The sequence below is a fragment of the Symphalangus syndactylus genome, chromosome 9 (assembly GCF_028878055.3).
Source record: "Symphalangus syndactylus isolate Jambi chromosome 9, NHGRI_mSymSyn1-v2.1_pri, whole genome shotgun sequence".
Classification (NCBI taxonomy): Eukaryota; Metazoa; Chordata; class Mammalia; order Primates; family Hylobatidae; genus Symphalangus; species Symphalangus syndactylus.
This window is the reverse complement of record NC_072431.2, coordinates 31,164,134-31,178,376: the sequence shown is the minus strand read 5'-3', so window position 1 is coordinate 31,178,376 and position 14,243 is coordinate 31,164,134. Positions and strand designations below refer to the sequence as shown.

The following is a 14,243-nucleotide window of genomic DNA, read 5'->3' as shown; positions in this document are numbered from 1 at the left end:
GAAATGCTAAATACTATAAGTATCAGGAAGAACTATTTTGAGATTTTTTAAGTTCATTTCCAGCTGCTACTTACAAAGAGAAAACGGACTTTTATACACTAGAGAAATACCACTATGTGGTATCTGACAGTTCCCACCTTAACCAAGCAATGAAACTCAGCATAATTAAGTGACAAATTATGACCCGATGTCTCTAGTGTGATGTAATGTGAAGTATGTAATGTCATTTATTAAGTATTCTTTGCAAAATTGTTTAACCCAAATTTAATCAAGTCTGTAGACCCATTTCCAGTTTTGAGGAAACATAGGTTTATAGCACTGTCCAACAGAACTTTCTGCAATAATGTAAATATTCTATATCTGCATTAATACAGTAACCACCAGCCTACTGAAAAATTCAATTTTGTTTTTTGAAAAACAGGGTCTCACTTTGTCACCCAGGCTGCAGTGCAGTGGCATGTTGGACAAAATCTTTTTTTTTTTTTTTTTTTTTTGAGATGGAGTCTTGCTCTATCACCCAGGCTGGAGTGCAGTGGCGCAATCTTGGCTCACTGCAACCTCCGCCTCCCGGGTTCAAGCAATTCTCATGCCTCAGCCTCCCTAGTAGCTGGGATTATAGGCGTGCACCACCACACCTGGCTAATTTTTCTATTTTTAGTAGAGACGGGGTTTCACCATGTTGGCCAGGCTGATCTCGAACTCCTGACCTCAGATGATCCACCCACCTCAGCCTTCCAAAGTTCTGGGATTACAGGTGAGCCACCACGCCCAACCTGGACAAAATCTTTAGCTCCTCCATCCTGACAGAGGGAAGTAAGAAATGTCAAGTGGAAGATCCCTGATAGGAGCAGGATTAGGATGGGACACCGTGCCTGCCGATGGTCAAGGTGTAGGCTAAACACTGGTAGAATAAACAAGGTTACTCTGAATCTCTGAGCAATTGATTACTACAAAAAATACAAAAATTGGCCAGGCGCAGTGGCTCACACCTGTAATCCCAGCACTTTGGGAGGCTGAGGCGGGTGGATCGCCTTAAGTCAGGAGTTCGAGACCAGCCTGGCCAACATGGTGAAACCCCGTCTCTGCTAAAAATACAAAAATTAGTTGGGTGTGGTGGCACATGTCTGTAATCCCAGCTACTCGGGAGGCTGAGGCGTGAGAATCACTTGAACCCAGGAGACAGAGGTTGCAGTCAGCCAAGATCGCACCACTGCACTCCAGCCTGGGCGACAGAGCGAGACTGTCTTAAAAATATATACATATATGTATAAATATATACATATATACACATATGTATATATACATATGTGTATATATTTATACACATATATGTATATATTTATACATATATATACATTATATATGTATATACATATATATACACACACACAAAAATTAGCTGGGCGTGGTGGCACATGCCTGTAGTCCCAGCTACTTGCAGGGCTGAGGTGGAAGGATAATTTGAGCCTGGGAGGTTGAGGCTACAGTGAGCCATGTTTATGCCACTACACTCCAGCCTGGGCAACAAAGTAAGACCCTGTTTAAAAAAAAAAAAAGAAAAAAAGGTTGAGTTAAAGACATTAATTGTTCTTGTAAATAAATCCAGACCATCATTTGATATTAGCAGAAGAATACCCCAAGACAATTTCCTTGGAAAGTGGTTTCAGAAACTGAGTAGGCTCTTCTAAATAAAGGTAGAGGCCTTCTGTTTCTGTTCGTAGTCCCCTATTTTGACACCAGCCAGGACTCTGCCTTGTTCTAAGCTAAGTAGACTATTGAACTTGGTTCCTCAGGGGGAATCTCCTCCAAACCTCTGCTTTTAGAGAAAAAATGTAGCTCTCAAACCACACCAAGGGAACCAGGAACACAAGTGGCTTGTGTCCTTTCCTATAACTGAGCTGGCCACTGGCTTTTGTTTTTTTTTGAGACAGGGTCTCACTCTGTCACCCAGGCTGAGTGCAGTGGTGCCATCATGGCTCACTGCAGCCTTGACCTCCTGGGTTCAAGTGATCCTCCCACCTCAGTCACCTGAGAAATTGGCACTACAGGCACATACCATCACGCTTGCTAATTAAAAAAATTTTTTTCAGCTGGGTGTGGTGGCTCATGCCTGTAATCCCAGCACTTTGGGAGGCCGAGGTGGGCGGATCACTTGAGGTCAGGAGTTCGAGACCAACCTGACCAACATAGTAAAACCCTGTCTCTACTAAAATACAAACATTAGCTGGCCATGGTGGTGCATGCCTGTAATTCCAGCTACTAGGGAGGCTGATACACAAGAATTGCTTGAACCTGGGAGGCGGAGGCTGCAGTGAGCTGAGATCACACCACTGCACTCCAGCCTGGCGACAGAGTAAGACTCTGTCTAAAAAAAAAAAAAAAAAAATTTTTCAGAGACAGGGGTCTTGCTATGTTGCCCAGGCTGGTCTCGAACAGCTGGGCTCAAGTGATCCTCTTGCCTTGGCCTCCCAAAGTGCTGGAATTACAGGTGTGAGTCACTGCTCCCAGCCTCAGCTGCTTTATTATAACTCCCACACTGATACCCATAGTGAGAAAATAGTTCCCTACCTGCCTGAGTATCTAGCACTCCTCTGGAGATTATAGTTCTTCAAGAGCAAGCCCAAATTTAATCCACTGTACTCTTCCAAAATGAAGCCTCTAAGACTTGATGTAGGCAAGCTGGCATGTCTACTTCTTACTCTTTGCATAAGCATCATGTATCTGTTTCTATTTGGATCCACTCAGTTCCCCGCTCCTTACCCATATAGCCTTCAATGTTCTTTTTCAATCTTTGCCCAAGGAAAGTGACTAAAATCCTAACATATATATCATAACTTTATTCAGGAGATAAGCAAATACAATACAGGGCTGACACTGACACACAGCTATGCATAAAAATTATATAAATCTCCTTGCTAGATTTTCCAAAAGAGGCCCAGTCATAAAAAATAAAGAGAAACCAGGAGAGTGCCTAAACGACTGCAGTGTTTCAAGCGTAAGCGTTTCTACTCTCCCTTGTAGTGAAGGCAGCCCCAGGTGAAGGTGGTCCCACTAGCAGGAAGATTAGGAGGCAGCAGCTATGCAGAAGCCATGTTTCCTGGCCCTGCCAGAGCTCAACGGTAGGCCTTGTTGAACTCCTGGAGGGCCCACCGCTTGTTCTCTGTTGCCTGCTTGAGTACGGTGTACTCTTTCACCAGCCTGTCAAACTCCTCCCCAAGGACCTCATAGGAGTTCAGGACCTGTCTTGACTTCTCCATGTCCTGCTCCTGTAGGCGAATGGCTCCTTCCAAACGGTCCCTAAGAGCCCGGGCAGAGAAGGTACAATATAAGGGTGCTGCTCCTCAGAAGTAGTGGACAAAAATGAAAAACTTTTTTTTTTTTTTTTTTGAAATGGAGTCTCACTCTGTCACACAGGCTGGAGTGCAGTGGTATGATCTTGGCTCACTGCAGCCTCTGCCTCCTGGGTTCAAGCGATTCTCCTGCCTCAGCCTCCCGAGTAGCTGGGATTACAGGCGCATGCCACCATGCCCAGCTAATTTTTGTATTTTTTAGTAGAGACAGGGTTTTACCATATTGGCCAGGCTGGTCTCAAACTCCTGACTCAAGCGATCCGCCCAGCTCGGCCTCCCAAAGTGCTGGGATTACAGGTGTGAGCCACCGTGCCCGGTCAAAAATGGCAACATCTTTAAATAAATGAGTTTAGGGAATGTGAGAACCACCTGTGAACAGCTGTACGAGACTCTTAGGAGTTCTCACCTAATCAGACGATGAACTTCCACTTTCTCAACAGTGTAAGTGTCAGACAAAATCTTTAGCTCTTCCATCCTGAGAGGGAAGAAAGAAATGTCAACGCAGGAAGGTCCCTGAGAGCAGCAGGGTTGGGAATGGATGCAGTACCTGCCGATGGTCAAGGTGTGGGCTAAGCACTGGTAGGATAAACAAGGTCACTCTGAATTCCCGAGCAATTGATCTCACAGTAAAGTGCCTATTTCAGAAGACTGTAAAAGAAAAGTCTCAAGGATGTTGAAAGCTTTTGGGTAATCCAAAAGCTAATACTGCTACATGACATTTACTGGATACACACAAGGTGCTAGGATAAGGGAGAGGAAAGAGATTAGGGTAAGGGATAGAGGGCTGATCCGTGAGACAGAATCCCTTAAGATCCACAGGGGTCACAGCTCACCTCAGCTTAAGGATCATAGCACCGCACTTGACTTCCAGGTACTGGGCATTGATGCGGTCTAGCTCGGATTGAGTTTTCAACCGGTGTTCTTGAAGAAGCCTCTGCAGCAAAGTGAGGCAGCGGAGAAGCACCTGAGCCCAAGATGGAGGAAGAAGAGGGCATAAATAAAGATAGTAGAAAGGAGGGTAGATCAGGAATCTTTGGCTTCCCCAAAAGTGCTCCTGGAGTCAGGATAAAGGAAAGGGGCTGTCCCATGCCCTGATAAACCTGGGAGTAAGTAGCACTCTTCTTCTCCAGCAGCAACATCTGCTCCTTCTGCTGGCTCTTGGCATCTTGGCACTGCTGCTGCTCACCCACCAGGACCTCTGCAAGTTTCCACACCTTTGCTGCCTTCACGGTTTCACTGTCAGCATCTGAGCAAAGGGGCAGAGGACTGACAGGAAAACCCTAATCGCTACAACCCCTCTAAAGCAACCTTCCAGTGCCCCTATCCTGTATCTAGCCCCACAAATCCTGCCTTATGACAGGTTTTCTTCTAATAATCTATGCCTGCAATCCTAGCACTTTGGGAGGCCAAGGCAGGAGGATTGCTTGAGCCCAAGAGTTCATGACCAGCTTGGGCAACATAGTGAGACCCTGTCTCTATAAAAAAAATTCTAAAATATTAGTTAGGCATACTACGTGCCTATAGTGCCAGCTACTTGGGAGGCTGAGGTGAGAGGATCACTTGAGCCCAGAAGGTCAAGGCTGCAGTGAGGTGTGATTGTGCCACTGCACTCCAGCCTGGGTGACAGAGTTTAAAAAAAAAAAAAAGGGGGGGGGTCTGGTTCTCATAATTATTAAATAAATTATCTTCACTCTTACCTTTGATTCCAGATTTGGACCTTAATTATTTTTATTTTTTTGAGACAGAGTCTCTCACTATCACCTCGGCTGGAGTGCAGTGGCACGATCTCGGCTCACTGCAACCTCCACCTCCCAGGTTCAAGCAATTCTCCTACCTCAGCCTCCCAAGTAGCTGGGATTACAGGCACCCGCCACCACACCCAGCTAATTTTTCATATTTTTAGTAGAGACAGGGTTTTGCTATATTGGCCAGGTTGGTCTCGAACGCCTGACCTCATGATCCACCTGCCTCGGCCTCATAAAGTGCTGGGATTACAGGCGTAAGCCACTGCGCCCAGCCCGGACCTTAATTCTTAAGTCATAGAAATGGTTTAGGGAGACCAAGTGTGGTAGCTCATGCCTGTAATCCTAGCACTTTGGGAGGCCGAGGTGGGCAGATCACCTGAGGTCAGGAGTTTGAGACCATCCTTGCCAACATGGTGAAAACCTGTCTCTACTAAAAATACAAAAAAATTAGCTGGGCATGGTGGCAGGCACCTGTAATCCCAGCTACTTCGGAGGCTGAGGCAGGAGAATCGCTTGAACCTCGGAGGCGAAGGTTGCAGTGGGCCGAGATCACGCCATTGCACTCCAGCCTGGGCGACAAGAATGAAATTCCGCCTCAAAAAAAAAAAAAAGAAATGGTTTAGGGAGGAAAGTTCAGACTCAGGTGTTAAGCTTTATTATTTTTGTAAAAATGATACACATTCGGGGCCGGGCACAGTGGCTCACGCCTCTAATCCCAGCACTTTGGGAGGCCAAGGCAGGTGGATCATGAGGTCAGGAGATTGAGACCATCGTGGCTAACATGGTGAAACCCTGTCTCTACTAAAAATACAAAAAATTAGCCGGGCGTGGTGGTGGGCACCTGTAGTCCCAGCTACTCGGGAGGCTGAGGCAGGAGAATAGCGTGAACCTAGGAGATGGAGTTTGCAGTGAGCTGAGACTGCGCCACTGCACTCCAGCCTGGGGGACAGAGCGAGACTTCATCTCAAAAAAAAAAAAGGCCGGGCATGGTGGCTCACACTTGTAATCCCAGCACTTTGGGAGGCCGAGGCGGGCAGATCACGAGGTCAGGAGATCGAGACCACAGTGAAACCCCGTCTCTACTAAAAATACAAAAAAATTAGCCGGGCATGCTGGCGGACGCCTGTAGTCCCAGCTACTCGGAGAGGCTGAGGCAGGAGAATGGCGTGAATCCGGGAGGCGGAGCTTGCAGTGAGCCGAGATTGCGCCACTGCACTCCAGCCTGGGCGACAGAGCGAGACTCCGTCTCAAAAAAAAAAAAAAAAAAGATACACATGCATTCAGGGTGGTCAGACTCAAATAAGAAAATCATTACACAGAAGCAAGTAAAAGCTGAAATATGAATACTACATCTAGAAACACATTATTATAAACAGCTTGACATAAATGGTATTATATCCTCCAAGCTTATACAGAGAGTATAAGGTGTTCTATGAGTCTGAACTTTCCTCCCTAAACTATTCTGAACCTCCTGAGAGAACTCATCCTTCCCTGCAGCAGGAGGACACTCCCACTCGGTATCTTGCTGAATAAAAAGAGTCCTTACAAAAGTCCTTGTTTTGGCCGGGTGCAGTGGCTCACACCTGTAATCCCAGCACTTTGGGATGCTGAGGCAGGCGGATCACCTGAGGTCGGGAGTTCCAGACCAGCCTAATCAACATGGAGAAACCCCATCTCTACTAAAAATACAAAATTAGCCAAGCAGGGTGGCGCATGCCTGTAATCCCAGCTACTTGGGAGGCTGAGGCAGGAGAATCGCTTGAACCTGGGAGGCGGAGTTTGTGGTGAACAGAAATGGCGCCATTGTACTCTAGCCTGGGCAACAGGAGCAAAACTCCATCTCAAAAAAAAAAAAAAAAGTCCTTGTTTTTATTCCACCAGCAACAAAACAAATAAGCATCTCTAATGGTTCTAAACCTCTGTCCCAAATCTAAAATCAAAATCTATTATTCTCAAAAGAGCAGACCAGGAACCCTGAAGTCCAGCTGTGAGCAGAACAGAGAGCTGGCACTCACCTGAATTGGGATCATAGTAGCAGAGCAGAGTGAAACATTTCTTTTTGAGCTGCTCCTCTACTTCTTGCTGTAGCCGAGCCCTCATCCACACAAAATCCTGCAATCATAGAAGTAAAAGCAGAAATGCGAATAGACTGTAAGAACTAGGACGTCTCAGCCAATGAATACATGATGATAACCTCAATAACAGCCAAAGAAAATGCACCAAGAGACATCAGAGAGACTCATTTTTTACCTATCAAATTAGTGAAGAATAAAATGACTGTCAAGACCCCATGTTGGTGAGAACATGGGGGATCCAGGAGCCCTGAAAATACCTTTCTGGATAGCAGTTTGGCATTAGGTACCAATATTTTATATGAGTATGCACTGACTCAGGAATCCCACTTTTAGCACCAACATTACAGAAATAATCATACAAAGGTAAAGACACATATGAACCAGCATGTTCATCTCCCTGTGGTTTCTAACAGCAAAAATGTGGAAACAACCTTAATATCCATCAATAAGGTTAAGCAAATTATTCTACATCCATATAGTAGAATCCTAGCAGAGATTTAAACTGATGACATAACACTAAGCACTATGTGCCTAGATACTTTGCTAAGAGTGCTATAGAAGCTATCATCTTATTTACATTTATGTACTGACATGAAAAGAAATCTAAAATATATTACACGAAAATAGACTGTACTTTTCTTTTTTTGGGACAGGGTCTCACTCTGTGCCCAGGCTGGAGTACAGTGGCATGATCACAGCTCACTACAGCCTTGACCTCCCACCCTCAAGTCATCCTCTTGCCTCCGTTTCCCGAGTAGCTGGGACTACAGGTGTGCACCACCACACCTGGTTGTTTTTTTTTTTTTTTTTTGGTAGAGACGAGGTCTCACTGTGTTGCCCAGGCTGGTCTTGAACTCCTGGACTCAAGTGATCCTCCCGCCTCAGCCTCCCAAAGTGCTAAGATTACAGGCGGAAGTCAGTACACTCGGCCTTATACTCACTATATAAGCATGAAGGGTATTATGCCATTTATGTCAAGCTGTTTATAATAATATTGTGCTTCTAGATGCAGTATTTCAGCTTTTACTTGCTCCTGTGTAACATTTTTCTTATTTGAGTCTGACCACCCTGAATATCATTTTTACAAAAACAATAAAGCTTGACAAAAAAAATTTTAAAGATATGAGAGAAATTAAACCATTTCATTTATTTGGTTCCAATATCTCCCCAACCTCTGAGAGTGGCATGAGTTCCAGAAGGTCTGCTTTCTCCAGCCCCAGCAGTGGAGGTATCTCCCTCTCCTGGCTAGGACCTAAGAGCCGCATCAGTTCAGTTACAAGTAGCCGCTGTTCAAGGATCTCATGAAACTGAGAGAGAGAGAATAAAAAACAAAAAGAGGTGACTATGAAACTTCTCCCACTCCACCTCTTCCATCCTTATGAACCAGTTTTTCACATATTTTCAAAGTCCTCAAACATGTCATCCCCCCTCAGATAACTCAGCTGCGAGTGACTTCTGTCAACGTTTCTATTTCAAACTCTGATAACACATCCACTCCTTCCCCATAACTACAGTCCATTTCTCTTTTGACAACCCATTTCTCAAAGCTCCTACTTCCCCTAGATCACATCATCAAAGCCACAGTTGGCCTGGTCATTCCTGTACCTGGTTAACCGACCCCCACCTCATTTCTTTCACCTCACTTTTTTCTGAGACTGAGTTTCGCTCTGTCACCCAGGCTGGAGTGCTGTGGCACAATCTCGGCTCACTGCAACCTCCGCCTCCCAGGTTCAAGCGATTCTTCTGCCTCAGCCTCCCGAGTAGCTGGGATTACAGGCGTGTGCCACTGCACCTGCTTAATTTTTGTATTTTTAGTAGAGACGGGGTTTTACCATGTTGGCCAGGCTGGTCTCAAACTCTTGACCTCAAGTGATCAGCCTGCCTCGGGCTCCCAAAGTGCTGGGATTACAGGTGTTAGCCACCACGCCCAGCCTTTGCCTCACCTTTTTGTCCTCAGAAGTTACATTTGTGTCTTGTATCTTCACATAGTAGTCCACAAGCAACTCTTGAATGACTCTGTGTAAAATCTCAGACCTCAACCATGTTGTCTTATGCAGTCCGACTTCCTTCCATGCCTAGAAATCCAAAAAATCTCAGGTAGGGACCTCTCTCTCTTTCAGGATTTTCCCTTCTTCTTACCTCTTCTCCCAAAGCCCTTACCTGAGCCTGTTCCTTTGCTAGGGTGAGGCTTAAGCCACTCTCATCCACATGCTGTGAGAGATTCAGGAGAAGCTTGCTAAAGTATGGGTTCTGTAACAGGTCCTCTTCACTCAGGTTACAAGGAGGAAGTTGTTTGCTGCACACTTAACATCATGTCCCCACAGGTACAAAAAAACAAAAAAGGTGTGGACTCTTACTTTACATAATTGAGCATAACTTAATACTTCCAAAAAACCCCTAGGATTTTTATAGGAAAGATTGCTAAATCTAATGAGATTTTTTTAAAATCCACAAATAAACTAGGGATGATATTCAAAGTAACAAGCATTTATATTATATACACGGATATTAAGGGGGAATAAGTAATAAACTAAGATCTTAGGGAATGGAAATGCAGTTGGTACATATTAGACAAATAGAATAAAAATTAAGGGACCATTAGTAGGAATCACAATACACAAAATGCCTCATTCATCCAAAATTAATAGAGTTCCTGAAGTAGGGGGGAAAAAAACAACATGTGAAGTTCCAACTTTGGATGTGATGTGTAGTCGCATAAACAAGAATAACAGAATACACTTAGAGTAAGTTAAACGTTCAACTAACCCAATTTTTTTTCTTTTTGAGACAGGGTCTCACTCTGGCACCCAGGCTGGAGTGCAGTGGCGCAATCACAGCTCACTGCAGCCTTAACCTCCCCAGATCAAGTGATCCCTCCACCTCCTGAGTAGCTGAGACTACAAGGCAAACCACCATGACTGGCTAATTTTTTTTTTTTTTTTTTTTTTACAGACAGGGTCTCACTACATTGCCCAGGTTGGTCTTGAACTCTTGGGCTCAAGTGATCCTCCCACCTTGGCATCTCAAAGTGCTGGGATTACAGGTGTGAGTCACCACAGCTGGCCCAAATTCTTTTTTATTTTCTTCTTTTGAGATGGAGTTTTGCTCTTTTTGCCCAGGCTGGAGTACAGTGGAGCGATCTCGGCTCACTGTAACCTCCACCTCCCAGGTTCAAATGATTCTCATGCCTCAGCCTCCCGAGTAGCTGGGATTACAGGCATGCGCCACCACGCCCGGCTAATTCTTGGGTTTTTTTTTGTTTGTTTTCTGAGATGGAGTCTCACTCTGTCACCCAGGCTGGAGTGCAATGGCACAATCTCGGCTCACTGCAAGCTCCACCTCCCGGATTCACGCCATTCTCCTGCCTCAGCCTCCCAAGTAGCTGGGACTACAGGCACCTGCCACCACGCCCAGCTATTTTTTTTTTTTTTTTTTTTTTGTATTTTTAGTAGAGGCGGGGTTTCACTGTGTTAGCCAGGATGGTCTCAATCTCCTCACCTCGTGATCTGCCCGCCTCAGCCTCCCAAAGTGCTAGGATTACAGGTGTGAGCCACTGTGCCCAGCCTCTAATTTTTGTATTTTTAGTAAGCACAGGGTTTCTCCATGTTGGTCAGGCTGGTCTCGAACTCCCAAACTGAGGTGATCTGCCCGCCTTGGCCTCCCAAAGTGCTGGGATTACAGGCATGAGCCACCACACCTGGCCAGCTGGCCCAAATACTTAGAATTGTCAGTAGAGTTGAGTAACCCATGTAGGTATAAAACAGCATAGGCATGAGAAAAAAGTGTAAGAAATTGAGATCCTCTGGGTATTCCATATGCTCAAGGAGCTTTCTTTCCATTTCTTTTTCCATATGCTCTCTGTTGGGGTCTTTTACCTCTACTTGCCAAAACACCCAAATTTTCATTCTTTGGAATATTATACTCAAAGTATTTTTGGGAAATAAGAAATCTCTCTTTTTCCCTAAGGTACTGAAGCATCCAATATGGAAATAGTCAAGATATACAAAATGCAAGCTCTTGAAGGATTCAAGATATAGAAAGGATGTGAGATATGGAAAGAACTCAAGATATAGAAGGATCTGAAATTTTGGAGACTAAGATATGAGAATATTTAAGACACAGGTAGGAAGGAGGCCTTCAAGGAATTTGCTGGCTACCTTTATTTTTATAATATGCTTGCTAACATCAGCATGGGAGCATCTTGAGTTTTCAGTCTACTACACAAGCAGATATTGAACCAACATTAACAGGAATTAGTGTAGTCTGTTTTCCAGTAAGAGAGTGTTCAAGGATCTCCATGTATTCCAGTTTCCTCAGAAACATAGGCTTTTGTGAGGAAAACCATACTGGGGAAACTTGTAAATCCTTTTTTTTTTTTTTTTTTTGGCGTCTTGTTCTGCTGCCCAGGCTGGAGTAGAGTGGCGCGATCTCAGCTCACTGCAAGCTCCGCCTCCCCGGTTCATGCCATTCTCCTGCCTCAGCCTCTGGAGTAGCTGGGACTACAGGTACCCGCCACCATGCCCAGCTAATTTTTTGTATTTTTAGTAGAGACGGGGTTTCACCGTGTTAGCCAGGATGGTCTCGATTTCCTGACCTCGTGATCCACCCACCTCGGCCTCCCAAAGTGCTGGGATTACAGGCGTGAGCCAATAAATCCTTTTTACTAGAAAAGGCAAGAACCTGGATAAGACCTCTCTGGATAAATCATCAAACCTTTTGCAAATGGCTACTCTTACCTCGTTGAAGTATTTCCATCCCTTCTCCAGGTGAGCAGAAATCCCCAGATGCCATTTGATTTTCTTGGGATTCTAATCTGTGGAACCAAGTGAAAGAAAACAAAAAGATGAATAAACAGCTGGCTGCTCCAAGGACACTACCTTACGTTCAAATTTCTGTTGTCCACAAGCTGGAAAGGAACCTCAAGGATGACTTTTACAGACGGCCTATACCACACATCCTGGGTCCCAAGTCTTACACAAGCTTTATGGACAAACAGATTTACAAGTGCCAAAACATGTCACATTCTAAGCACACATGTGTTTCCACTTGCTCCAAGCTGTCCAAAAGGAGCCCCCTAAAAAGAGAGCTTTCCAATTCACTGAGTCTAAACAAGAGGATTCTCCACCACCACCACCATTATGCCAAAGTTAAAACTGAGCTGCAGCTTCCCAGTTATGAGTGAACTGGGGGAAAAGGGAAAAAAATCAAAGTCTACTTTTTCCCCCCAAATAACTCAGCTATCAAATTCCATAATAGTTTTTTTGTGCTTAACTTTCATCTAAGATCTGTTGGTAGTTTTTTTTTTTTTTATCATTAACTCTAGAATCATCTTTCAGGAATGACAAATCAGTCCACACCTGAACAACTGGTTTTCACATAATAGCCTAAGAAAAGAGCACCTGGAGGAAAGAGCGTGACAAGAAGACTGACAGTGAGGTCAGTGGCAAAAGAGTAATGCAAAGGCGTAATGTGGCTACAACGGGGACGTGAGCTGTGGGTGTTTTGCCAGAACATGGAGTGCGCTGAAAGGAATGACACCAACACACGGGCAGTAAAGATGGGCACAGTTTGACCTCAGGAGACAAAATTTTCCCTTGACATTACTTTTCATGTTTTTGCTCTGCCCCTCCTCTCTGCAAGGTATCAAACTCCAAAGGGCAACTGAGCTTCCCAAAGCTGAACAGGCATTGAAGGTTATTATGATTTAATGCTTCATGTTTGTAGAACATTTGGTTTACTCGATCGTTTTATGAGTAACATCAAAGTAACTACTCATTTGTTTTCTAACATGGTCTAGAGGGGGAGGCAGCTGAGGAGGCAGAATGCTGGGACTTAATTTGCAGCTCGACCAGCCGTTGCTTCTGTGAACTTGAGGAAAATGCTTTTTTCTGTGCCAAACTTTTTCCACCTGCAAAACTGAGATAACGATTCCTGCCTTGGATGAGACATTAAGAATTAATAACACAATCGACTTGTCAACAAAAGCCACTACTTAGTTAAGCTCAGTGTTTTAACAATTCTGTTTATCGTTGATCTATGACTGCAAATAAAAAGTTTTGCAGGCAAATTTCTCACTTGGAAATGAGGACCAACCCAAATTTCAAAAAGCCAGGTGTTCGTCCCTCCCTAGGGTAAGTGTCCCCTTGCGTTTTTTAGGGTGCCTTTCTTTTACCCTTCTTAAAGGTTACAGGGCGTGAAAGGCAATCAGGCTGGATTATCCACCTTCTGCACTCAGACGTGTTAAAACGCTGCTACAGGGACCCAAGCATTTAAATGTTCTGACTCAGGCGTCTTTTAAATTCTTAGAGCTGTCTTTACACACTGCACTGAACGTTAAATTGATTTTACAGGTATTTTCACAAGATATGACCCTTACAGGGCCCGAGATGAATCAAAATGCAGAACGGGCTCTCCGGCGCCTACTTCCCTTCTGTCTGGGCGGCCAAGGATTCCCAAGAGCGACGACGGTCTCCGGCCGCGGAGGCCGGGGACTGGCCAGAATGACTCTCCCCGAGCTCCTCTTCCCCGAACCTCCGCCCGCCGACCCTCTAAAGCAAACCTGCACACCCTGGGACAGCTGAAGCTCTCAAGGCGGTGCGGAGAACCTCGGCTGGGGCGGGCTGGCCAGCAGCGTCTACACCCCAGAACCCGCCCGCACCGGGGCTCCGGAACCTCTCGTTCGGGCCGGGCGCAGGGGCTGGGAGAAGCGAGGCCCGGAAGGACCAAGCTGGAAGGCCCGGGAAGGGGAAGGAGCCGAAAGTGCACTAGAGGCTGCGTCGAAGGAGGTGGAGGCGGGGCCACACTCGAGGCGGGAACGGCAGGCCCCGCCCCTCAACGGGTGCGCGCTGGGTTCCCAACGCCCTAGGTTCGCACGCTCGGGTGGTGGAACTCGACTGGGAAACAGGATGGTCTCGGAAAGGCTTTTTTGCCCCTTCTCCTTAGTGCCTCCCCAGTGAAGGGCAGATGCTGAGAAAATGGTAGTAATTGCTAACATTTATTGAGGGCCTACGATGAGTCAGGCACTACGCCAAGCATTTTGCTTGCCTTGCCTCGTTTTTTTTTTTTTTTGGGGG

General features: G+C 45.5%; 1 protein-coding gene across 4 annotated transcripts; it reads right to left on the bottom strand.

Annotated features, from left to right (window-relative positions):
- Nucleotides 1-2,817: 2,817 nt before the first annotated feature.
- Nucleotides 2,818-13,991, bottom strand: HAUS4 (HAUS augmin like complex subunit 4). 4 transcript variants are annotated; one of them, XM_055291817.2, is made up of 10 exons: nucleotides 13,730-13,991; nucleotides 11,907-11,983; nucleotides 9,331-9,473; nucleotides 9,114-9,245; nucleotides 8,343-8,477; nucleotides 7,111-7,207; nucleotides 4,451-4,596; nucleotides 4,184-4,314; nucleotides 3,757-3,825; nucleotides 2,818-3,297 (listed from the first exon to the last, which is right to left on the bottom strand). In XM_055291817.2, the coding sequence occupies exons 2-10, from the start codon at nucleotides 11,959-11,961 to the stop codon at nucleotides 3,114-3,116; spliced, it is 1,092 nt and encodes a 363-aa protein (XP_055147792.1). In that variant the 5' UTR covers nucleotides 11,962-11,983; nucleotides 13,730-13,991; the 3' UTR covers nucleotides 2,818-3,113. The 4 variants fall into 4 exon arrangements, with proteins under 4 accessions (XP_055147792.1, XP_055147793.1, XP_063465499.1 ...); XM_055291818.2 differs by having other exon boundaries at nucleotides 13,738-13,991; XM_063609429.1 differs by lacking the exon at nucleotides 8,343-8,477 and having other exon boundaries at nucleotides 13,730-13,967.
- Between the last annotated feature and the right edge of the window lie 252 nt (nucleotides 13,992-14,243).

Coding starts and splice junctions, on each gene's coding strand:
- HAUS4 (XM_055291817.2), bottom strand. CDS start 11,961: ATGGCATCTGGGGATTTCTGCTCACCTGGAGAAGGGATGGAAATACTT. Junction 9,474..11,906: donor GATGGAAATACTTCAACGAG/GTAAGAGTAGCC, acceptor CATGATGTTAAG/TGTGCAGCAAACAACTTCCT. Junction 9,246..9,330: donor TAGCAAAGGAACAGGCTCAG/GTAAGGGCTTTG, acceptor TTGGATTTCTAG/GCATGGAAGGAAGTCGGACT.